Raw genomic sequence first — 26,133 nt, forward strand, 5'->3', positions numbered from 1 at the left:
GACACACAGGAATCTTGTGAAACTCGGAGGCAGAGACAATGAGGAAGAGCACTAAATGCATGGGAGTTGCATGAGGAGACAGCCTGTGAACATGCAGTCAGGAGATGGAGAGCCATGTTCGAAGAAAAGCAAGGACAGTGTCACTGGATCCCAGAAACCATGGAGAGGAATAAGGTGTGAGAATACTGGAAAGGTAGGAAGGGGCCAGGGTTCTAGAAGGAAATCAAATGCCCCTTCTCCCTCTAGAATACTCAGTTATGACAAAGAAAAATAACTAGGAGAGGGAATCCAATTCCATGGGGACATTTGCTAGGAGAGATAACCTTCTACCCTGGGAGTCAATCCTCTGGGCTTCTTAGTGAAGAGGGAGGTATCCTTCATTATTGATCTCAGAGACACAAGATCAGAGACATAAGTTACTCAGAGGTCTTCTTGCTTTAGTTATTCCATTTGCATTACTGTAATCATTGTGTATATATGATATACACTGTATGATTCTCTTGGTTCTACTCACTTCTCTCTGCATCTTTTTGTATGAGATGAAGCAATACAAACTAGATTTTTTAAAAAGGAGAAGCAATTGAATGCAGTGGTCAAGAATTCCTATACCTCCTGACTGGATCCAAGGCTTTGTATTAAATATAGAACAAATTCAAAAACAACCAGGAGTTATGTGTTGCTGACCCATTGTTGGGGTCTCAGGTCCAGCTTCTAGCCCAGTGTGAAGCCTACAGAAGACTAAGCAGGGAAGGAATATCATAAGAAAGGGGATCCTGAAGTTCCATCACTTTCAACCAAATAGTTATTGAGTTCCAGAGTAATCTTATGAAATTCCATATGGGAAAGTCCAAAGACCTATAGCTTCAACTAAAACACAACTCAAGAAATGGCAAAGCTTAGATGGTAAAATGGGCATGGAATCAGATTATTCTGGTAACAATGAAAGCTTATACATCCCCAGACTGAGTTGTCCCTCAGATCATGGAATAATATAACACTCAATACTCCCACAAAAGCAGAAACAGGACCATTCCAAATATTCTGTCCAGAAGTGCAGAGACCTTGATCTTGACATTAAGTCCAAAATTAGGAGGCTGGAAGAATGAATGAACAATCATGAGTCCCACCATTAAAATTAAGTGGGGATAGGCATACTCATGAGTTCAAATTCAGAAGAAATTTATGTCAAATCATCAAGATGTTCATGCCAACTTAGTGTTTGGCAAACCCAAAGATTCAAGTTTTTGAGGAAAAAGCTCATTATTTGACAAAAACTGCTAGGAAAACTGCTAGGAAAACTGGAAAACAGTATAACAGAAGCTAAGCATAGACCAATATCTCGCACCATACACTAGAATAAAAACATCAAGCAATTGCTCAAAAAAAAAGAGCAACACAGGTATTATTTAAACTATAATTCATGGAAAAGATAAAGCAAGAGTTAAGGGATTAAATTTATTGATTTAGAAATGAAATGAGAAGACAAGGAAAAGATTAGAAAGAAATGAGAATTGTAGAAGAATGATTCAAAGAGGCAATTAAGGGCTTGATGCAAGAGCTAGAGAACTTGCCCAAGCAACATTTGGAAAATATGGAAGAATAAAATTGGTGAAGTGAAACTATATCTGCATGAGACAATGAAAAATATTAAAATGAAATAAATAGAAGAAAAGGTAAAGTATCTCATAGGAAAAGGTAGTGAATGGGAAATCAAACTGAGGAGAGAAAATTTAAGAATCATTGGACTATCTTAAAAACATGACCATAAAACTTATTTCAAGAACACATTTAAAAAAAAAAAAAACACTGCTGGATCACTTTAGAACTAGCAATCAAATTGGAAATAGAAAGAACCCATCAATCTTTTCTAGAAAGATATCCCAAAGTGAAAATTCACAGGATTTTTTCATAGCCAAAATCCAGATCTTTATAGTGAAAGACAAAAATACTATAAGCATCGAGAAGGAATTTAGATACTGAAGAGTTATAATCAAAATCACACGAGATTTAGCAGCTACTACTACGAAGGAGTAGAGAGCTTGGAATATTTACAGAAGACAAAGGATATCAGCTTTCAACTATGAATGACTAATGCATTATAAAAAAAAAATCCAAATCAAGGGAATGGCACTTCAATGAAATGAAAGGACTTCTAGCTATTATTGAAGAAAATATCAGGGAAGAACAGAAATAGAATCACAAAGACAGAAATCAAGAGAAACATTAAAAGTGAAATACAATTCAAATACCATTAAGGACAAAACAGGGATAAACTGATTACATTCTAATATGTGGAGATGATACATGAATCTCCTTTGAATCATGATCAGAAATAAAAAAGAGGGGGCAGCTGAGGTGGCTCAGTGGATTAAGAGCCAGACCCAGAGATGGGAGGTTCTGAGTTCAAATCTGGATTCAGACACTTCCTAGTTGTGTGACCCTGGGCAAGTCATTTGACCCCCATTGCCTAGTCCTTACCACTCTCTTCTGCATTGGAACCAATACCTAGTATTAATTCCAAGAGAGAAGGTAAGGGTTTAAAAAAAAAGAAGTGAAAAAGAGTAATTAGAAAGTTTGGAACAAGTTCTGATATATCTCAATGTTTTTCAAAGCATGGAAATGGATCGTGCGGGTAATACCCTGGGCTAGGGACCTAGAAGAGATGGGGAAATGGTTTTATACAATCAGGTTGAACAGGAAGATTGTCTGTATAAGAGAGAAGGAGTTAGGAAGAATAGAGGGAGAAGCTGACTCTTTGGAGATAGTCAAAGAAGGAAATCCACAGGAAAAATAATCAAATATGCTCCCCTTCCTAATAGAGATGAAAGACCCAGAATACAGAATGAGATATATTTGGACATGGAAAATGACGGAATGTTGTCCTTTAATATTTATGTTTGTGGTAGGAGCACATAGTTTTCTTTTTTTCTGAATTAGAGGCAGGCAAGAAGAGTAAGAGGATAAAATAAGCGGATAAAATTGATTTTTTTAAAATGATGAGAAAAATGAGGGAATGTCCTTCGATTGGGGAATGGCTGAACAAATTGTGGTATCTGTTGGTGATGGAATACTATTGTGCTCAAAGGAAAAATGAACTGGAGGAATTCCATGTGAACTGGAAAGACCTCCAGGAATTGATGCAGAGTAAAAGGAGAAGATCCAGGAGAACATTGTACACAGAGACTGATACACTGGGGTACAATCGAACATAACGGACTTCTCTACTAGCAGCAATGCAAGGATCCAGAGCAAGGCTGAGGGACTTATGAGAAAGAAAACTAGCCACATTCAGAAGAACTGTGTTAGTAGAAACACAGAAGAAAAACAACTGCTTGAACACATGGGCTGATGGGAATATTATTGGGGATGTAGACACTAAATGATAACACTAGTCCAACTATGAATAATATGGAATTAGGTCTTGATCAATGATACATTAAAACCCAGTGGAATTGTGCATCGGCTATGGGGGTTGGGGGAGTTTGGGGGAGAGGGAAAGAACATGAAACATGTAACTATGGGAAAATATTCAAAATAAAAATGTAAATAAAAAATGATAAGAAAACATTCAGGTAACTTTTAAAATTATGACTAGGAAAATTCTTAGTATAACTTATTTATATATATATATATATATATATATTTAAAATCTAACTACATAAAACGTAAAATATTTTAATAAAATAAACAAAGATCAAAAAAGACATAAAACTATAGCTTGAATTTAATCAAATGTTACATCAAAAATGAACAATGTAAGATATTATATCCAAGAAGTAGAGAATTCCTTCAAAATTGGCAAAAATGACAAAAAGGAAAGTATCAATATATAAATTTTTACCCCAAAATTCATAATGATGAAATGAGTGCATTATAAGTATGTGTATGATAAGCCAGAAAAGAAGATAACATCTAAAATGATTTATTATTTATTGCTTTGATTTTCAGTTCTCAAAAAATTCAATATAACATTTTCAAATGTGTTCCGATTCCACCTGGTTTTCTTCCTCTTCTATTGGATATAATAAATACCTATTTTATGAACTAGTTCATTCAATTCACATTTACAGTCACAATAATTAACTATGTATTTGCTTCTGTCCCCTTTTCCCCATTTATTATTCTCTTTCACCCTGACTCTCCTAAAAAGTGTTTTATTTCTGATCACCACTTCCCCCAATCCACCCTTCCTTCTAATGGTCTCTCCCACCTTCCCTTATTCCCAGCCTTTCCTACCTCTCCATAGTGTAAGACAGATTTCTATATCCAAATGACTGTGTATATTGTCCCCTCTGTGAGAGACTTCTGACGAAAATAAGATCTAAGCATTATTCACTATCCCCTCATCTTCTCCTCCAGTGCAAGACTTCTTTAATGTCTCTTCTCCAAGCATAATCCTCTTTCTTGCCCCTTAATTTTTGGGGGGGAATGGATATCATCCCAACATAGTCAATTCACACCCATACCTTCTATCCATGTATACTCCTTATAATTGCCCTAATAGTAATAAAGTTCTAAAGAGTTATAAATATCATCTTTCTATAAGAATATAAACATTACAACTAAAATGCAGAAAAGCACAAATATTAAAAGAATCATTTTCCAATCATAATGCAATAAAAATTCGATTACATAAAGGGCTATGGAAAGATATATTAAAAATTAATTGAAAACTAAATAATTTAATCCTAAAGAATAATGAGTCAAAGAACAAAGCATAGAAACAATCAATAATTTTATTAAAGAGAATGACAACAATGTGACAATACTCCAAAATTTATGGGATATAGCCACAGTAGTACTTAGGGAAAATTTTATATTTCTAACTACTTACAACAATAAAATAGAGAAAGAGCAGATCGATGAATTGGGCATGCAACTATAACAAATTTTTAAAAAAATTAAAATTCCCCCACTAAACACCAAATTGGAAATCCTGAAAACCAAAGGAGAGATTAACAAAATCTTCAGGAAAAAAACTACTAAACTAATAAATAAAACTACAAGTTGGTTTTGTTGGGGCAGGGGGAGACAAAAAATAGATAAACCATTGGTTAATTTGATTATTAAAAGAAGTAAGAAAACCAAATTACTATTATCAAAAGTGAAAGGAGTGAATTGCCCACCAAGGAAGAGGAAATTAAAGCTATTATTAGGAGCTACATCATCCAACTATATGCCAATAAGTCTGACAATCTAAGTGAAATGATGAATATTTACAAAAATATATATTGCCCAGATTAACAACAGAGGAAACAGAATACCAAATGTAGAAAAAGAAACTGGACAAACTATCAATGACCTCCCTAAGAAAACATTTGATTAAAGTTTTTGCACAAATAAATCCAAAGCAGCCAATGACAGAAGAAAAGCAGAAAGCTGGGGAAAACCTTTTTTACAGCAAATAACTCTGGTAAAGGCCTCTGATAAAGGCCTACATTTCTCAAATATATATAGAACTGAGTCAAAAGTATTAGAATACAAGTTATTCTCCAATTGACAAATGGTCAAAGGATGTGAACAGGCAGTTTTCAAATAAATCAAAGCTAGCTATAGTCATATAAAATGTCTTAAATCACTCTTGATTAGAGAAATGCAAATTAAAACAACTCTGAAGTACCACATCACAGATTGGCCAATATGACCGAAAAGCAAAATAATAAATTTTGGAGGGGTTGTGGGGAAACTGAAACACGACTGGTGGAGTTGTGAATGGATCCATCCATTCTCGAGAGCAATTGGGAACTATGCCCAAAGTGCTATAAAACTGTGTATAGCCCTTTGATCTAGGAATGCTGCTACTAGGTTTGTACTCTAAAGAGATTTAAAAAAAAAAAAAAAAAAGAACCTCTTAGATGTACTTATAGCCATTCTTTTTGTGATGGTAAAGACTAGGAAATTGAGGGAAAGCCCATCAATAGGAGAATAGCTGAACAAGTGGTAGTATGTGATTGCAACAATATATTATTCTATAGGAAATGAACAGGAAGACATCAGAAAGATCAGGAAAGACTTACATGAACTGAGGCACAATGAAGTGAGCAGAACCAAGAGAACATTATACATAGTATCAGCAATACTGTAAAATCAGTTAACTATGAATGGCTTAGCTATTCTCGGTCATATAATGATCCAAGATTATTTCAGACTAAAATTTAAAAAAATACCTTCTGGCTCCAGAGAAACAACTGATGGAGTCTCAAATGTAGACCGACGCATATTATTTTTTACTTTTTTTTGTTAAAGTTTTCTTCCACAAAATGACTAATATGAAAATGTTTTACATGATTGCTCACGTATAAACTATATCAGATTGTTACCCTCTTAGAGAAATGAAAGGAGAGGGAGGAAGACAAATTGAAACACAAATTTTAGGAAAAAAGTTAGGTTTTTGTTTTTTTTTCTAAATGCAATTGGGGAAAAATTAAACAATTTCCTTCCTTTTTTGTGTATGGGACAATCCTCTTCTCAATCACACTCAAAATGCTAAAGTTTCCCACAGAACATTAACAAAAACAGTGTTTGAAATGAAAGCACACAATCAAGCAAAACCAATTCCCACCTTGTCCACTCTTTATCCACCATCTTGAATCTATCGCCTTTTGGTCAGTATGTAGGTAGCACAGGTTTTTTTTAGACATATTCTGGAATAGTCATTTGTCCTTAAAATGATCGGTTGTCATATCTTTTAAAGTTCTTGGTGTTTAGCAATGTTGTTGTTATTATCGATTTATTCCCATGATGACATTCAGTTGACTCTGTATCAGTTCATATGATTTGAGTTTTGAATGAAATTGCCTATCTTTGAGAGCATATTTGTGTTCAATTCCACTCACATACCGATATTTCTCCAGCTGTTGCACTGTAGTTGGGGATCAAACCTCAGTTACTAGTTCTTTGCCAAAATAAAAGAAGTTATTTGAAATATTTTCATATATTTCTTCTCTCTTTGACTTTAAGGACATCCTGCTGATGTCAGTGGGTCTAAGGATATTACTTCTGGGGTTTCGCATCTTCACCAACAGTGAATTAATTCAGGCCCTTGTAATTACTAGTGAACTCGAGCATACATGCTTTAACTTGTTTTCAAAATGGAATTTTTAAGTTAACATTCATTTTCCCTCTCTCTGACCTGAACTCCCGAGACTCATGAGACTAACACAAGGAAAATGTGAGAAATGATTGCGAGAGTTGCCTAGCAGTGAGGAAGATCATATGAACTCATGAAAAGTAGTGTGAGCAGAAAGGAAACCCTTTACAATAACAGTATTGTAATGAAAGACTTAAGAATGCTGATTAATGCAAATCAACAACCTTTATCTCCAGAGGAAGAAGGATGAAATAAGACACCCACATCCTGACAGAGAAGAAGGATTCGGAGTGTCCAGTGAAACATTCATTTTCTTTGGGCCTGGATAAGGGGAGAAAATTTTCTCTCACTACACATATTTGTAAATTCCTTCCAATATTTGTGACTGTCACTTTCTTTTTACCTTTACCAAACTGAAAAATGTTAAATTACTAGTTATTTAGGTTAGTGATTAAAGATGTAGAACATCTTTTTTTTTTCAGAAGGTTGCTGAAAACTTGGACTTCTTTCCTTAGAAACTGTCTATTCATAGGTTTTGATCATATGTCTACTGGGGATTGGCTCTTTTGTATCAAGCTGTATATATTCTTTATATTCCTCAGATAAGAGACTTCTATTAGAGAAACTTACTGCAAATTACTTTGCCACTTGATTGCTTCCTTTAATATCTTAGATACTTTGGTTTCTTCATTGATGCAAATTCCTCATTTTGTTTTATATGATCTCCACGTCTTCTCTAGTGATGCACGCTTCCCTTTTTCATAATTTACAAAATGAATATTCATCATGATTCCTCTGGTTTATTTGGGGTGATCTTTCCTATCTTAATCATGTCTACCCTGTGGGATGCTGGTCTATTCCAGCCTGCCCTGTAACCCCAGGACTTTGTAATGATTAGGAAATCCAGTGTCCGCAGTTGAGTTCTTTGGATTTGTCCATCAAAGGTTACTCTGTTCGTTTTCTTTTCTATATTACACATATCTGTACAAGCTCTCTGTTTTGAAGGGTTTTGGGGACTGCCTCTGACTGTTACAGTTTCCAATTTAGACCTGCTAGATCTCCTGCTAGATCCTTCTTGGGATCCTGAAAGAGGTTTTCAGAAAGAGATATGTGATTGCACTTTGGGGGAGAACGTGTCAGAAGGGAACATAGAGGCACCGAGCCCAACCTCTTCACCTTAGAGATGAGTAAGCTGAGGGACAGAGAGGTTACCCTTCACCCACAGTTACCCAGCTAGAGAGCATTTAAAGCAGATTCTGAGCCCAAGTCTTGCCAACTTTAAACCCAGATCCCTGTTGATTACAATATACTGTTTTCATATGCACTGTTCTGAATATCAATTTGAATAAAAAGAAAGTAATTAAATCTTCCCTACCTTTTTGCACACTGACTTTGCTATGAAACATATGACAGGAGGAAAAACAATAACTAGTATTTATACAGTGATTCAGTACTTGCACAGCATTTTACAAATATTTCCTCATTTGATCCTAGGAAGTAGGTGCTATTGCTATCCCCATTGTACAAATGGAGAAAGGAGGGCAATAACAGGTTCAGTGATTTTCCCGGGATCACAAAGCTAAGGATGATCAGAGACTGAATTTAAACTCAAGTTCAAGGATTCAAGGCCAGCCCTGCCACCCGCTGCCTAGAGAAATCATGATAAAAGTAAATATCCAACAGACACTAAAATATTTATACCGTGACCTGTACCAGTGAGAGCACAAAACCGAATTATTACCACTCAGCTGGGGAAATGGCTGAAGAAACTGCGGTACTGGAACACGGGGGGAATATTCTAGGAGCAATGAGTAAACTTCTGATTTCAGAGACAAATTCCATCTGCTCTTAGTGCTTGGTGCACAGTCTAACGGGGTCTCTGCCGCAGGAAGAGGCCTTTCATCGTTCATTAATGTTGGATCTTCAGCAGGAGTTTTCCGATATGCACAAAAGTATGGATTCCGTGCAAAGGCCTTCCTCCAGCCTTACGGAAGGCTTTTTTCCACTGTCCTCCAGGAAAGGCAGGCGCACGTGGAGCCCGTGAGCGAGTCTCCTCAACACCAGGAACGAAGCTCTCTGAAGACGGCACTTGTAGTTCTTGGGAGGCTTATTCCCAAGAGACGCTTTCTGATGTCCGACAGGCTCTGCCGGCCCTCTGAACGCCTTTGCACATTCAGGAAAGGGAAATAACTTCTACTTCTTGGGAGTTCTCGGAGGGGGAGGTTGGCGTCGGGCAGAATGACTTCCACACCCAGTGCGGATGGTCCGACGTTCCACAAGGGCAGAGCAGAGCACAGCAGAGCAGGGCGCACGGGCACCCTCCGCGTCCTGGCCCGCTCCGCTGCTCAGTACGCTTTCTCCCCGGAGTGGATCCTCAGGTGACGCGTGAAGTGGGAGTGCTGCGTGAAGGCCTTCCCGCACTGGTTACACTCGTAAGGCTTCTCCCCGGTGTGGATTCTCCGGTGTATCTTGAGGCTGTAGCTGCAGCGGAACGTCTTCCCGCACTGAGCGCACTCGTAAGGCCTCTCTCCCGTGTGGATTCTCTTGTGCACGGCGAGGCTGTTCCTCTGGGCGAAAGCCTTCCCGCACTGGCTGCACTCGTAAGGCTTCTCCCCGGTGTGGCTCCTCTCGTGCTCGGCGAGATAGTACTTATTGATGAACGTCTTTTCGCACTGATGGCACTCGTGAAGCTTCTCCCCGGTGTGGATTCGCTGATGCTCCAGGAGGTTGGAGCTGCAGCGAAAGGCCTTCCCACACTGGCACTCGTAGGGCTTCTCCCCGATGTGGGTGGTCTGGTGCTTGTTGAGGTTGGAGCGCCACCGGAAAGCCTTGCCGCACTGGCCGCACTCGTACAGCTTCTCGGCGCTGTGGATCTTCTGGTGGTTGCGGAGGTTGGACGGGCACCGGAAAGCCTTGCCGCACTGGCCGCACTGGTAAGGCTTCTCCCCGGTGTGGATTCTCCTGTGCACCGCCAGGCTGTTCCTCTGCGTGAAAGCCTTCCCGCACTGACTGCACACGTAAGCTCTGGCCGCGCGGTGCGCCCTCTGCTGCTTCACCGAGGCGGAGTGCACACAAAACACTTTCCCGCACTCGCGGCACTCGCGAGCCTTCTGCTCACTGGCTGTCCTCTTAGCCTTGGCCGCACTGGCGCTCGTTCTGAAAGCTTTGCCAGGCTGACCGAATCCACACGCTTTCTCTTCCATGTGGATCCTCTCACACTTAGCAAGCCCAGCCCTGTAGCCACCATATTGGGAAGAACCGTTCCACAGGGTCCTCTTCACATTCGCACTCGTCTCCTTCACAGCAAACCCCATCTCAGAATCTGACCGAAACAAACACACACACAGGAACTGAATGAGTAGATTATCTTCGCTACATTGGCAGAAAGAAAACCAAACGATACAATTTCCCCAGAAAAAAAGAATCGTCAAAACGAAAAGAACCCAATCAAGCCTTTTAAAATGCTATTAGCTCGCACCAATGAGATGATTTAATTCTCAGAGTTCTCTAATTCCAGAGTTCTGGATCCTTACCACAAACAAACCTGAGTCACAGGCAGAGGAAAAGTCCTGACCTCCGAATGGCTGAGCGACCCGACCCAAACCTCCCACCTGAGACAATACAACGGTCGCCATTTCAGCTTCCATCCATTCTTCAAATATATTTGGTGGCTAATAATTGTATTCTGTTGTGGCTGACAGCCTTCCCAGTACTCTGTATTGACAGTTTTGATGCATGATCACATGAACCCTCCTTGCAAATTTCATGCTAACTTGAGAAAGAGATTTATTCTTTTCAATTATCCTATAATATGTTCAGTTATATTCTTCTTCTCTTAGGATCTATTCCAATCTCAATCTCTCTCACTTCTCTCTCTATATTTATATAGTATTTCATTTGGTGCACATATACTAAACATTCATATTATTTCACTACCATATTTTTAACATAAAAAACTCCCTATATTTACCTGTGGTATTTTATAGCCTCTTCTGGCCCCTCATTTTTTTCAGAGTAGTCATTATATCTTTACTTTTAAATTTTATCTTTGGAAGCCTCTGATCCCTATATCAAAAAAGAAAAACTAAAGCCACTGTTTAATTAATTCCCACAAAATATTATTTCTCATATTGAACTTTGAGTCCATCATACTTCTGCTTGAAAGTGAACAGTATGCTTCACTGTTAGTCCTATAATAATACATCCCATTTATGGGAACCAGAATCCATTGGGCGTGGATAAAGATGGACCAAAGGGTTTGAGATAAAGAATCTTTAATGCTTAATTCTTAAGCACTAAATAATTGTCCAATTTTATTACAGATGCCTTTTTATTCCCACTGGGAATGTAAGCATATGCATATTTCATGCATAATCAGTTTCTTTTGGCAGTGATTCCAAAATATGATGATCAAGTGCTTTTGGTGTTCAATTAAATACACCAAATTCTGACTAAGTACAACCATCAAATTACTTCTGAATAAATACAACATATTCCTTTTGTTTCTCAACCTATCATCAAATTGTTTTCAAACCCTTGAAAGGCTGTGAATTGATTCCCAATGGATGGTCAAAGGCATGCACAGAGATGCTCATTTGCTTTTTATCAGGGAACCAGAATAGTTCCTTCCTTTGCCAGTTACTTTGCAATCCTATCTCATCAGTGATAAAATTACCAGATCAAGCCGTTATAAATATTTTTGTTCCATCAGGTTGGATAAGAGGGTCCTTAATCATGATGTATGGCCTCTAAGTATGTGCATTACAAGCCATCTTGGAAAAACAATCATGGATCATTACAAAGATTTTTCATTGAGAATGGTTATTATTGTCTCTTATTGAAGTGTTAAAGCTATTTTTTAATTAACTTTATTCTTAGAGAATCTCATTCTTTCAGGATTATATGATACACACACACACATACATACATACATACACACACATATATATATGTATATATATATATATCCTCAAAATAGGAGTACAGAATAATGATATTAAAATCCTAAATTTTAATGAAGTAGTAAACATTGAGACAACAAGATTAGACTTTTCCTTAAAGAACTAGGATACATATATAGATAATACTATAGACATCTATATTATTGTTATTTAGTCCTTTCAGTCATGTCTGACTCTTCCTGACCCCATTTTGGGGGGAGTTTCTTGGCAAAGAGCCTGGAATAGTCTCCCATTTCCTTCTCCAGTTCATTTTATTGATGAAGGAACTGAGGCAAGTAAGATTAAGTGGCTTGCCCAGGGTCACACAGCTAGAAAATGTCTGAGGATGAATTTAAACCCAAGAAGATGAGTCTTCCTGTTTCCAAGGCTGGTGCTCTATCCACTACATTACCTAGCTTCCATAGATAAGTATATACTTATACATAATTAGCTTACAAATGTTTCTAATGGGACACACAGGCTTAGTTACAAATTCTCAAAATTGGGTTAATGAATTTACATGTAAAACTATTATTAATCTCAAAAAATATTTAGTTATATATTTTCTCTGTTTTTGAAGTTTATTTCTAATAATATTGAGACAGAAGGGCTCATTTTCCAATTCAAGCACTCCTTGAATCCTATTTAAGATTCTTCCTTCAAGCTGTTGATGATATTGTATATATCAGGTCAGGATCCAAGTGAACCTTATTGAGGTGAGCTCAATAAAACCTAGCTTGGTCCAAATTCTGTTTCTCAGTCAATCTTTTGTTCCTATTGCTGACAGCAAGACTAACATTTAGTGATATGTTCAATATATACATTTTAGGTATAATTACTACTAAGTACTTTTTTAAGAAATAATTCTTGGAGAAAATCCAACAAGATATTTTCCCAATTTGTTTATAGTTATGAATGTATAACTTTATATTTAATTTTCAAATTTTATAGTAAAATTTTATATTTATCATATCAGAGTCTAATGTAAACAATAATTTGGTACTTTGGAAGGCAAAATTATTGTCACTTATAAGTAAATAATGAATGAATTTAAAAGAATATTCAGAGTATTAAATTAAAAGACTGGTGGGCCTCACAATACATTTTTTAATGGCTGTTCAAAGGCAAACTAAGAACAAAAAATTTGGAAGACAATACTCTGATGTCTGATGTCATGGTTGTTCATTGCATTGATCAAAGTATAAACTATTTTCCTGTTTTGCTCATTGTTCTCTAAATCTGTTCAGAGAACTCTTCCCAAATTTCTCCAAAGCTCTGTCTTCCCTTCCCTTCCCTTCCCTTCCTTCCTTCTCTTTGTTTGCTTGTTTGTTTGTTGGAGGTTAAATGACTTGCCTAGGTTTACAAGAGCTAGGAAGCATCTGGGCCCATATTTGAACTCAGGACCTCCCATTTCCAGATCTGTCTCTTTATTGACTGAGCTACCTTGCTCTCCCACTTTCATAATTTCTTATGAAAAAATAAGGTTATATTGTATTCTTGGATTATTACTTTCTCAGTCATTTCTAATATAAAGGCATCAACTTTGTTTTCATCTTTTTTACCCTAACAACAACCAAAAAACAAGCATTTATCATTTCTTCTTGTCCCAATGTGCCTTTTTAATTCTTTTTTTCTGCCATCTTCAGTTTATAGGTCTATGTGTAATTGTGACTGAATGAAAGGGCATAAACTTGAATGACGCTGGGGGTATAATTCCAACGTAATGACATCCTTTCATTTTTAATGCTATGTCTATCTTTGTGTTAAGGGTGTTTCTTAGACACAGCATATTGGGTACTTTTTTCTAAAGCATTCTGCTCTCATCTTCCATTTTATGGTGGAAATTTAGTCCATTCACACTTATAACAATTATCTTTTCTCCATCATGCCATCTTTCTTTTATGGCTCTGTCTATAGTAAGTGGAAGAAGAGGATGGGATCAGTATCATTTATTTAAAATGGAAATTGCATGATCCCAAACACTCACTAAGCCTTGATTTCTCTCAAACCCAGTACCATACGCCTGGTTGTAACACAGTTTTAAGAGTCTTATCCAGATTAAGTGAGATAATACCTAAAAAACTCTTAGCATGTTAGCGTTTATCATTGTCATGATTTTCATTCTTTCTACTCTATTCTCTCTTTCATAAACCACTATTCTCTCCTTATATTCTTATATGTGACTTTTGAATTGTATTTGCCAACTAAAACACTCTACTTTTCCTAGATAACTTGGGATAAAAGTGAGTTTCATGATCTATGGCTTATTTTCAACCAGATCTATGTTTGTATCCTAGATGTTGAAGTCCCAGTTAACAGGAACTGCCTTTTGCCTTTCTTTTTTATTCCCAGGGTCTTGTACCTTGCCTAGAACATAGTAGTCATAAATAAATCTTTATTAACTGTCTGGACCCAGGGCTGATATTATGCCCTAACCTCTGCCTTTGTTCCTGGATTCTGGCTACACTCCTTAACCCAGTTTCTGTCTCCTTCCTGTGCCTCATCACCTATAATAGTTATCTTAGTATAATTCTAACTCCAGTGAGGCCTGACCAGACACAGTATTGAAGAAAACCATGGCTTCTTGCTAGATCTCCTGCTGTGTAATACCAAGGAGTTTCTCCTTCCTCATTCCCTAATATCAACGTGGCAGTGACCTACATCTGGCCGATGGTTCCCTAAGAATGGGTCGAAGACTGAGTCATAGAAAGCAAAAAAAAAAAAAAATGGAGGCTGATAAATTATATCTGAATTATTTCTAAGTCAGGTAGGCAGTGGTCTTCTCTCCTTTTCATGGGCTGATGAATGGAAATAAAAAATCGTGAAACGAGGGACTACTACAAATATAGGTTACATGGTTTCAGATGCGCCATCTCTATAGCAAGGAAATCTTTAATATCTCCCTGACTCTCTATGCTATGCATTATAGAGCTTTCCCAAATCTTTTCATGGCTCCTCATCCTTTCCATATCATTTGTACCCTCTTATATTCTCTAATGAGAATATGGCCTCATAGTTGCCTGAAAAAATGAGGTATTTCCCCAGAGCTCTTATCTTCTCATTTCACATATATCAGATGCCTTTTTTTCCTTCTTTGCATCTCACATGAAGAGGGGGCCTACTGCTAGCCAAAAGCAAGCCCCTCTACATCCATAATTGATCTCCCTCCATCACCTCTTCTCCCCCAGAATATTCCCTCCTTAATCAACCCCATTTTTTCTGTTAATTTTGAATCTCTCTCTCTTGTCCACTGGCTCCTTCTCTACTTCCATAAATAAAATGGTCTACAAAAACCCACTTGTAATATGTTGTCCTATATCTTCCAACCTTTTCATTGGTCATCTATAGTTGGTTTCACCACTTCCTTTCCTCTTAGTTTCTTCAAAAGTCTCTACTGTGTGTTCCCACCTTCATTGTTCAACTGAAACACCTCTTGCTAAAGATACTAATGATCAAATTACCAAAACCAAAAGTCTTTTCTCAATCCTCATTTTTCTTGACCATTTACAGCCTCTGATTCTAGCCTCATCCACTTTTGCTTGATTCTCTCTTCTCTTCCCTCTAAGATTGAGGAACACTACACTCTCTCTTGCTATTCCTTACAATATGTCTAAAACGAACTTGTTAGATTTCCCTCAATGCTCTCATCTTATTATTTTCCTTTTACTATCTAGGATACATCCTTCCCAAACATCCTAGGTCATAATCTAGGAGTCATCCACTCGTCATTATCTTACATACTTATAACCCCCAATTTCGATCTTTTGAAGAGTCTGGGCTGTTCTACCTTTTCCACATCTCTCCACTACATTTATTTCCCTCTCCCAACATTGCTTCTATCTGGCTTTGGGAGCCAATAACTTCACAACTGAGGAATTGGAAGAACTCTCTCAAATTTCTCCAGAGGCCACTGGAGAATCTTCCCACCATCATCTGTCAAATTCAATGTCCTAAATCTCTTCGCTGATTATGTCATTTCCTACTCAGAAACATTCTAGTGATTTCTTATTACCAAAGATAAAGATAAGATCAAAGACAAAATCCTCTATTGGGTTATTAAATCTCTTTATTATCTGCTTCCCATCTACCCTTCTAGTATTCTTTCATCTTACTCTCGATCCACATATTTTAGTAGTGTATAGGCTTCCTTTCTCTTCCATGAGCCAGACACTTCATCTCCCAACTGCATGGCTTTTCCCAGGCTGCCCTCATGTCTAGAATGCATTCCTTGGCTTCTCTGAAGTACCAATAAAAATCTTATATTCTACAACATATAACAGGTTTTACATAGTTGTGTCCATTAGAGCATAAGCTCCTTGACAGCAGATGTCACTTGTATCTCTTCCTATTCTCAGTGCTTAGCGAGAGTTTGGAACATAGCAGGCCCTTAACAAATGTTTGTTGTTGGGGGCAGCTAAGCAGCTCAGTGGTTTGAGAGGCAGGTCCATCTGTAGAGGATCAAATCTGACCTCAGACACTTCCTAGCTGTGTGATCCTGGACAAGTGACTTAAAACCCACTGCCTAACCCTTACCACTCTTCTGCCTTGAAACCAAAAGACAGTATTGATTCTAAGGCAGAATGGATTTTTAAAAATCAAAACAAAAAATACAACAAAATAAGTAAATGTTTGCAGTCTTAAGGAAGGTCTTAGGAAGAGCTCTCAAGCCCATTTTAGATCATTGCAGGAGAGTTCTATGCTCCAAAGATTCCAACAAAGACATTAGAGAATAACTAATTTAATACTAGAAGGGAATTGAAGTCCATGGAATCCAACTTCTTTTTTATAAATGAGGAAACTGAAGCTTAGAGATTTGTCCAGAATCTTACTGTTGAAAAACTGCTGAAAAAGAAGAACAAGTCAGTTCTTCCTGCCCCCTTATCTCTTTATTCAAACATAAAGAAGTCTCTCATTATGATAGCCCACATTTACCAGCTTTCAATCTACTCACCTGAACAGAAGTTCTTCAAGTCTTCTTGCTCAAAATAGGTGATCCAATATTCTCTGGGAACTGGAAGCCCTACAAATGGAGAATAATTTAGGGATGAGGATGGAGAGAAAATTGTAATTTAATCCTCATTAGGGAAAGGGAGAATACAAGCAAGACCATAAAGGTAGTTCCAAAGACTATTCAAAGATGGTTTCCAGGGTATTTATTGCTGAGAGCTCTAGGGAGTGGTGGCATGACAGAGAATATAGAACCAATTTGGAATTAGAAAATTCCAACTTTGTCTACCTCTTTCATAGAAGGAGGACCACATTCCATCACTTCCATTTTCAAGGAATTAGATAATGGAGAGGAGACAGCACTGGTCCAGGAACCAGGAAGACCTGGGCTCAAATCTGAACTTAGATACTCACTAGCTGTTTACCCATGGGCAAGTTACTTAATCTCCATTTGCCTCAGTTTCCTCAATCACAATTAGGGATATTAATATTACCCAAACCTAAAGGTTGTTGTGAAGATCAAGTAACATCATATGTGTAAAGAATCCCCATCACAGTGTCTGGTACAGAGAAGACATACAGATGAATATTTATTCCCTTCTCTTTCTTCCCATGCATTTAAACTAAAATGTAGGGGGTGTATGAAGGAAGAACAAGGGCACCCTTGCTCTAGTAGGGCTTTAAGAATAAGACGAGGAGCAGTGATCTATACATTTGTCCTTATTAACCAAAAGGACATTCCAAAGACAAAACCCTGAAGGATGGCCTCAGGAAGAAGGGGCTCCCCTTCATTGTCCATCTTCAAGGAAAAACTGCATGATCAGTTTTTAGGGATTTTGCGGACAAAATTCATGACCAAGTAGAAATTAGATTGGATAATAGATGAGATTCAGTACGACTGGTTTGAGCTGTCTAGAATCAGAAGAAGACAGCTGCAGAAACAACAAAGGAAACTCCTGACTCTCTTTAACAGAAGGGAAAAGCCTATCACAGGAAAAGCAGGCATTAGGAGGGCCTTGTCTCTTAGACACAGGGGACCATCCCTTTGGCCTTTCTTAGAATCAATAAATAAATGAAAGTCTGCACACTAGGGAGGGAATAAAGGCTCCTTTTGCTGAGAGATTCAGAGTCACCAGGCAAAGTAGTCTTTACGTAGGGACTCCAGCATGACGTTCTTACACAGCTGAGCATGGTCCAAAAGACCCCACTCCTCCTGGGTGACATCTACAGCCACATCTTTGAATGTCACCAACTCCTAAAAACATCAAGACTCACAGTACTTACAGTGGAAACACACATTAGAATTCATTTAGTCTAATGCCCATCAATTTCCAGAAGGAAACTGAGGCACAGAAAAGAGATTTGTCCAAAGGTCAGTGAAAACCTGAAATCATAGCCTTGTGATTAGTGGAATATTTTCTATGTTCAGTTGGAATAAAGTTGAGAAACGTTGAACTATGAAGTGCTACTCCCTCTGGGATCAGGAAAGGTATGTATTATTACAGAGAGAAATGAGGACCTCTGAAGGAGAAACAGGGAATATGAGGAAAATGTCTTCTTCATCAGAATTGGCATACATGAAATGTTAAGAAAAAACTATGAAGAATTTGTGAGAAGCCAACAAGAAACGTGTAATCTGGAAATAAAATGTGTCCTAAGTCACTGAATCTGATAAGGGAAAGAAAAGAACTAGATTGTTTTCTAAAAGGCTGAAATAAATTAATATCTAGATGGAAAGATGAAGAGTTTTTATTAATTAAATTAATTAAAGAGATATTAATCAGAATCTACAGACAGAGAGAAATGGATATACACCCTTATCTTCCATCTTAGAATTAATACCATATATTGATTCCAAGGCAGAAGAGCAGTAATGGCTAGGCAATGGGAGTTAAGTGACTTGTCCAGGATCTACAGCTAGAAGTGTCTGAGGCCTGATTTGAACTCAGGAATTCTCACCTCCAGATCTGACTATCCACTAAGCCACCTAAGCTGCCCCTCAGGACTATATTTATAAAGAATATCCAAAGGTGAGAGAGATTGGGTGCTTCATAGGCAAATCTCTATGGAAATGGCCTCGATCGCTGTTCTTGGTCAAGTCTACAGAGAGAGTGCACTCACCTGGGCTGGGGGTCTGCCCTTCCCAGGGGCCAGAATTCTCTCTGGCTCCAGGATTCCGGTTGGGCTAGGCCTTGGTCCTCTGCAGGCTGAGCTAGAGAGGAGAAGGAGGCCTTTCCTTTCTCTTCCTAGGCAGGAGGCTGGCCTACATGAATTTACCCAGGGGAAGGTCCCATAGGAATTACAAAGGCCTTGGCCCTACCTCAGGGGAAAGACTCTACCCAACAGGGGGGAGGTAAGTAGGTGGGTTCCTGTTTGGAAACAAAGATGACCTAAACTGGAAAAATAATTCCAACCCTCCCTTCTCTTCTGTTCTCCTTCTCTCTCTCCCGACCTTCTATAGAGGCCCAAGAGACTGAATGGGCTTGGGATCCCAGATGGGAGGAGACCAGGTGGAGCCTCGGCGGCCCTTGTCTCAGAGCTCTCCCTCCAACTGGTACTCATCCTTCTCTGCTTCTTGTCCCCCAACCAGCATACACAGAGTCTAGATATCAGATCAACTGACTGATCTAGGAAGAAGGAAAGCTAGAGAAGAATAGGCACAAGAGACAGAAGACTCTGGGACAGACTCACCTGGGAATGACTAGTATAAGATTCAGCCCTCTAGCAGGAGGGCATGAGGGCTCTCAAAGCATTGGGAGTGAGGAGCCAGAGGCCTGGGTAAGGGAAGAAGAGGAAGGAGGCAGCCACAGTAACAAAGATAAGGGAAATGTAAGTCTGGGAGAGGAGGGTGACAGAAGGGTCCCAGATGGACAGCTAAGGCAGAGAAAAAGCCTAATTGGGAGCTGGGAAGGATTCTTGGGACCCTCTATGGGAACTCAAGCTTAAGAGCTGTGACCCCAGTCTCTAAAAGGAAACAGAAGACAGGGGGAGAGATGCCTCCATGTCTTAGGGCAGTGGTTCCCAAACTTTTTTGGTCTACCTCCCCCTTTCCAGAAAAAATATTACTTAGCGCCCCCCAGAAATTAGGAAACTATTTATTGAACTCAGAATGGAATGTAATACAAAAAAAGTGTGGCCATCACTGCTCCCCTGGATCGCTGCAGCACCCACCAGGGGGCAGTGGCACCCACTTTGGGAATCACTGTCTTAGGGAGTCAGAAGTCTCTGAACAAGAGCTGGAAACAGACAGGACACCTGGGTCCAGAGGGGGACTCTGAAGACAGGGCTCCTGGGTCTCTAGAGGAAAAGATAAGAAAGTGTGACTCAAGGGCAGAATTGGGGAGGGTGCCCCCAGAAGGTGGGGATGACTGGGAGTGTGAGAAGTGGGCTATGTGTTACCTTCAGAATGTTTCCCAAAAGCCCCTTGAGCAAGCGATGTGCTAGTTTCAAGCCTGCTGACAGGTATGTCATTCCCAGAAACCCCCTAACCTTCGCCCCCTGCTTTTGCTAGGCTGTGCCCCTGAATATGCTTCAAGTGTTATAAATTGTGGTCATACTATTTACTAACTGGGTCACGTTTCTGTGCTAAGCTATAGGTGTTATAAGTTGTGGTTGTGCAGTTTTTTGATTGGGTAAAACCTGAGATTGTCAATCTTGGTTCACCAGCTTCTGGGGGGCAGACAGGGAAAGGAGGGGGACAGGGGTTGTGGTTTAAGCCTATATAAAAGGCTGGGTTCAGCCATAAGAGGGTGCGCTTTGCCCATGATTAGAGGGGAGTGTCCTTTTTCATGAAAAGAAATTAAAAGCTCTGTTTCTTTTGCTCATAACTTCTACTCTGAATTTTCTATTGTGAGGGGTGGTCTCCACCCTTGCCATGCACGGGAATATGGATAAAAGTGAGGGGTAAGCTGTTGCCCAGGATCCAGGCCTCAAAGGGAGAAGTGCTCCTAAAGGACATTCTTTAGGTGGTTAGAAGGGCAGAATGATGGCCGATGGGAAGGGCAGGAAGCAGAGGGACCACGCTGGCCATAGCTCAGAATTACCTGTGACCTCTATGCACAGATCTGCTTTCCAGAAAGCAAAGATCTCCGATCCAAAGGTAAGACTTCCAGCCACTCTGAGGGGGTCTTGTGAATCCCCAAAGCCCTGCCCTGCCCAGCTCCTGAGGCCTCCAGATAGATATCCAAGAGTGCCCTTCTCTGGGGTCCCACCTCCTACCTACCTGTGACCACTCAGGCAAATAAATATCTTTATCCTTTTGTCTGAGTGTTAGATAAAACTCTCAGATCCTCAGGAAATAGTCTTCCTTTCTTTCTGGCTCTCTGCTTTGCCAAATGACCAAACCAAGTGGTTTTGAATTTTTTTTTTTTAATTTTGGGCTCTGTTCTCCTAATTAATAATTTCTTTACTGTCTTTTTTGCAGGCCTCCCCCCTCACACACATACAACTTCCAACCACTATTCTCTGCTTCTTTTGGCCAAACTCTCCCCCTGTAGCAGAAACGGCTTGTATCCTTCTGCCTCGGCTTACACGAGTCTTCCCAGATCTCTCCGAAGCTCTCTACTTTACTACTTTTTAGGTTAAGTTAAAAAGCATTTGGCAAAGGAAGGGGCACTGGGCTAACTAACCTCTGGCTGAGCAGTTTGGTTCTTAAGTGTGGAATCACCTGGGAGGAGCTGATGCTGTTTCTATTGTTAAATGTGGTTATCAGAAGGGGAGACCTTGCCCTCACTAAGGTCATGGTTGAAGCAAGTCTGGTGAGATCTCTGGAAACTTGCTGCCCCATATCGGGGCAGATGTTAATCATTCCTCCCTCTTGTAGCCCCTCCCAAGCACATTTGGGGTGAAGTATATTTAAACCCTGGCCCTTCTGGGACCCCCAGTTTGAGTGTAAGTGGCTATAAGCAACATGTGCCCAGAAAATACTCTTAATAATAGATATTTCTATAGAATCTGATTTTTTTGTAACTTCTTTGTGCTTTTAGGACCTACGTAATACAGTAGGAATGGCCCTGGTATTCGTATTTTAGAGATTAGGGACCTGAGGCTCAGAATTGAATTGACTGAGGAACCTACAACTAATAAGAAATGGGGCTTAAATCTCTAAAACAGATTTTCTAGCTCTTCTCCAAACTCAAATTGTTACTACACTAGAAGTAGCTTTGATGTTGGGGCAAAGTTTTCTATCTAGGGGGAATTTTTGAGGGTTTTATTTTTATATTTCTAATTTAAATTGTCTTTAAAAGGTCTTGCCCTGCGGGGGCATGAAAGATGCAGAAAGACAGAAAAGGCAGCCATTGCTACAGGTCGTGCCCCATTGAGGGGGATGGCATTGAAGGTTGGTGTCCCAGAAATAAGCAACTCTCTGGTGTGGTCAACATAAGAATATTTTTAAATGCCCACTGCAGACTCCATAGGTGCATAAGAAGACTAGTAATGCCTGTCCTAAGAACCCCACAAGGTTGTTGTAAGGTCTGATAAGATCCTTCCTATAACAGAGTATCAGACCTAAAAGGGACCATCGAGGCCAACCTTAGCTCAAACAAATTGCCTTGGCCAAGGCCAAGAACCTATGTATGATGACTTCTACTTTAGAGATCTGCCTTCACTCTGTTGTTTCTACAGTGCCCTGAAGCTGTAAAGGGCTGGCTAAATGGGAATTGCCAGTTTTATAGTTTTATAATTATCTTTCCCCATAAAACTGATCAGGCCAAGGCTTGGAGCTGGAAGGAACAGAAGAGGAATAAGGACGCTAAAGGGGCCTTGAAGAAACTAATGGGAGAGAACAATATCTCCTAAGAAGAGATGATGGATTGCATTTTGACAAGACTGGAGAAAATAAAATGTGATGGTTCTCAAAAATTAAAAAAGAAAACCCTAGCAACATCTTTTTCCCCTCACAAATTTCCCCAATAACTAGGGTAGTAAATGATCAGACAGAGTTGCAGAGCGTTGCTATTTCAGAGGAGTAGCTCAGGCTGTCCCAGAAAGCCTGTGCCCATTCCTCAACCAGCAGACTGACAACTCATTCCCCAGATCTGTGCCAAAGTCAGGACAATGAAAGTGCCAAAGAAGAAGGAAAAACACAAATTACAGCATTCACCTGCCCTGGCCTCTTTCCAATGGATTGGCATGCCAGGAGAGTCATACATTGTTCCAATCGATAAACATTTAAATGTCTACTAGTTGTGTGATTCCATGCTAAGCATGAAGAATAACTATAAAGAAAGGTAAAGACAGCCCCCACTCTCATAGAGCTAACAATCCAATTAAAGAGACAAATTTGAAGTGATGAGGACCATGCGCTTCTGGTGATGGTAGTATCAGAGGAGAGAAGGGAATATTTAAGAGAAAATATGAATGTAAAACTGGAAGGCCTTGGCATTATATTGAGAAAAAGGGGAATCAGAGAGGATGAGGAGTCAAGGATGACTACTTAATTCAAATATCTTTCACAATTAAGACGGAATTTTTAATGAAAGATATATATTTAAATCTACATAAAATTTAAAAGATTTTAAAAATAAGTGAACATAAATAAAACAAAAATTATGCTCTGGAGATTTTTATCAAATGTTATATTAAAAATGACCATATGGGCAATTCTATGAATAATCCCCCTCAAAATGTCAAACTTTCCCACAAAACTGACAAGAGTTCAAAATATATATCTGAAATGAAATCACATAGTCAAGCAAAATCAGTTCCCACTTTGTCCATTTTTCCAACATTTTGAACTCACCAACTTTGGGTCTCAAGAGAGGTAGCACAGATTTTAGTAAATCCTCTGAAATTTTAGTTGGTCATAATCATTCTCAGAGTTGTGACATCTTTCAAATTTTGTAGCTGATTGTTAGCAATGTTGTAATAGTGATCAATTATTCCTTTGAGATTATTCAGTTCACTCTGCAGTCATTCATCTGACTTCTGAGTTTTTAAAGGAATTGCCAATCCTTAATGGTATATTTGTGTTCAATCCCAGCCTTGTGCCAATATTTGTTCAGTCATTGGAATTATAATCAGGAATCACACTTGAGTTTCCAGTTATTTGCCATGACAAAAGAAGCCCTTATAAATATTTTTAGATACTTTGGTCCTTTCCTTATGCTTTCAGGGAATTTCAGGGAATACACATGCATCCCAGTGATGTCACTGAGACGAAGGGTAATTACATTTTGGGTTTCACATTTAAACCAACAGTGAATAAGTTAAGATGCCTATAATTATTAGGGAATTCAAGCATACAGGGTTTCAGCTTCTTTTAAAATTTCAATTAACATTCATTTTCACCCCCTTTAACCAGGTCACACCCAGACTCTTGAAACTAATATGTAGTTAAGAAAAATAAAATCTGGGGGCAGCTGGGTGGCTCAGGGGAAGGAGAGCCAGGCCCAGAGATGGGAGGTCCTGGGTTCAAATCTGGCCTCAGACACTTCCCAGCTGGGTGACCCTGGGCAAGTCACTTGACCCCCATTGCCTATTCCTTACCACTGTTCTGCCTTGGAACTAATACACAGTATTGATTCCAAGACAGAAGGTAAAGGTTTAAAAAAAGAAAAAGAAAATCTGCAGAACATTGGTCACTTCCATGAATTTCATGAAATAGGATGTGCTATGAGAAATAATGATGGTAAATGGATGCAGAGAAACTTGGATTGTATGAATTAATATAAAGTGAAATAAGTAGAAACAGAATGTCTTATAAACATATATATATGTGTGTGTGTGTATATATAAACATATATATATATGCTGAAAATTAAGACTGTAAGACTTAAGAATTCTAATCAATGCAATGAACAGCCATATCTCCAGAGGGGAAAAAAAATAAAATATGCTATCGTGTCTCATTTAACATTCTCGGATACTACGGGATTTAGGTGCATTGTATAAAAGTCAGGGAAGAATAGATTCAGTGACTTGTCTAGGGTCACACAGCTAGTAAATATCAGAGGCTGAATTTGAAATCAGGTCTTGTGGACAGCCCTCTATCCACTGTACCATCCAGCAGCCTAAAGAAATCATTACAAAAATAAATGTCGAACACATACCAAAATATACTGTGTCAGGACTTTTTCAGCCAGTTAATACCAATCATCTGGGGAATGACTGAAGAAGATGGTATTAATGATCCAAGGGAATTCTAAAGAACTTGTTATTAAAAAAAAATGCTATCTGCCACTAGAAAAAGAACTGATGGAGTCTGAATACAGATTGAAGCGTACTTTTACATTTTTTCTTTTGGCTTTATTTTTTGGTCAGTTATTATCTTTTGGACAACATGACTAATATGGAAATATATATTTTGCAGGACTGCAAATGTGTTTTCTCAACGATAGGGAGCTGAAGATAGGAGAGAATTTGGAACTCAATATTTAAAAAAAACTAACTAATTGGTTTTACATGGGGTCAGATAGGTAGCTCAATGGATAGAAAGAGAGCTAGGCCTGGAGATGGGAGGTCCTGGGTTCAAACATGGCCTCCTGTATTTCCCAGCTGTGTGGCCTTAGGCAAGACATTTAGCTCTCATTGCCTAGCTACTCTAGCCCTTACGGCTCTTCTGTCTTGGAACTAATACACAGAACCAATTCTTTTTTATTTTTTAAACCCTTACCTTCCATCTTGGAGTCAATACTGTATATTGGCTCCAAGGCAGAAGAGTGGTAAGGGTAGGCAATGGGGGTGAAGTGACTTGCCCAGGGTCATGCAGCTGGGAAGTATCTGAGGTCAGATTTGAACCCAGGACCTCCCATCTCTAGGCCTGGCTCTTAATCCACTGAGCTACCCAGCTGCCCCCCATAGAATCAATTCTAAGATAGAAAGTAAGGGTTTTTAAAAATTGGTTTTACAAATAGCAAGAAAAAGTGAAATATTTAATAACGGGGGAGAAAAACAAGAGTAAGATTAAAAAAAAGATGTTGGAAGGATTATAGAGAAAAATTCAATCCATTTTTAGGGCTTTATGAACTTTATTAATTTTGTGATGCCTAATGAGGTCTATGTTCCAGGAAAAGGCCTTCCATCATTAATTGTATCCCTAACGTTTACCTCCAACAAGTTTTCCAACACTCAGACAAGTAATGAGTTCCAGGTGAAGCCCTTCCCACAATTACTGGCTTTGTAAGACCTTTTTCCAGGCTGAGTATATCATGATAT

At 38.9% G+C, this 26,133-nt stretch overlaps 1 protein-coding gene across 1 annotated transcript; it reads right to left on the reverse strand.

Moving 5' to 3' along the window:
• Positions 1–9,435: 9,435 nt before the first annotated feature.
• On the reverse strand, positions 9,436–20,448 carry LOC123240777 (zinc finger protein 501-like). Its single transcript, XM_044668490.1, has 4 exons — positions 20,377–20,448; positions 18,130–18,232; positions 16,982–17,050; positions 9,436–10,412 (listed from the first exon to the last, which is right to left on the reverse strand). The coding sequence occupies exons 1-4, from the start codon at positions 20,446–20,448 to the stop codon at positions 9,436–9,438; spliced, it is 1,221 nt and encodes a 406-aa protein (XP_044524425.1).
• Between the last annotated feature and the right edge of the window lie 5,685 nt (positions 20,449–26,133).

This window comes from Gracilinanus agilis, chromosome 3 (assembly GCF_016433145.1).
Source record: "Gracilinanus agilis isolate LMUSP501 chromosome 3, AgileGrace, whole genome shotgun sequence".
NCBI classification, from domain to species: domain Eukaryota; kingdom Metazoa; phylum Chordata; class Mammalia; order Didelphimorphia; family Didelphidae; genus Gracilinanus; species Gracilinanus agilis.

Bases quoted from the DNA above. Each gene is read 5' to 3' on its own strand.
- LOC123240777 (XM_044668490.1), bottom strand. From the start codon at position 20,448: ATGACATACCTGTCAGCAGGCTTGAAACTAGCACATCGCTTGCTCAAG. The intron at 18,233-20,376 runs GTAACACATAGC...TGATGTTTTTAG, and splicing joins TTTTGGGAAACATTCTGAAG to GAGTTGGTGACATTCAAAGA. The intron at 10,413-16,981 runs GTGAGTAGATTG...TGTTTCGGTCAG, and splicing joins CTTGAAGAACTTCTGTTCAG to ATTCTGAGATGGGGTTTGCT.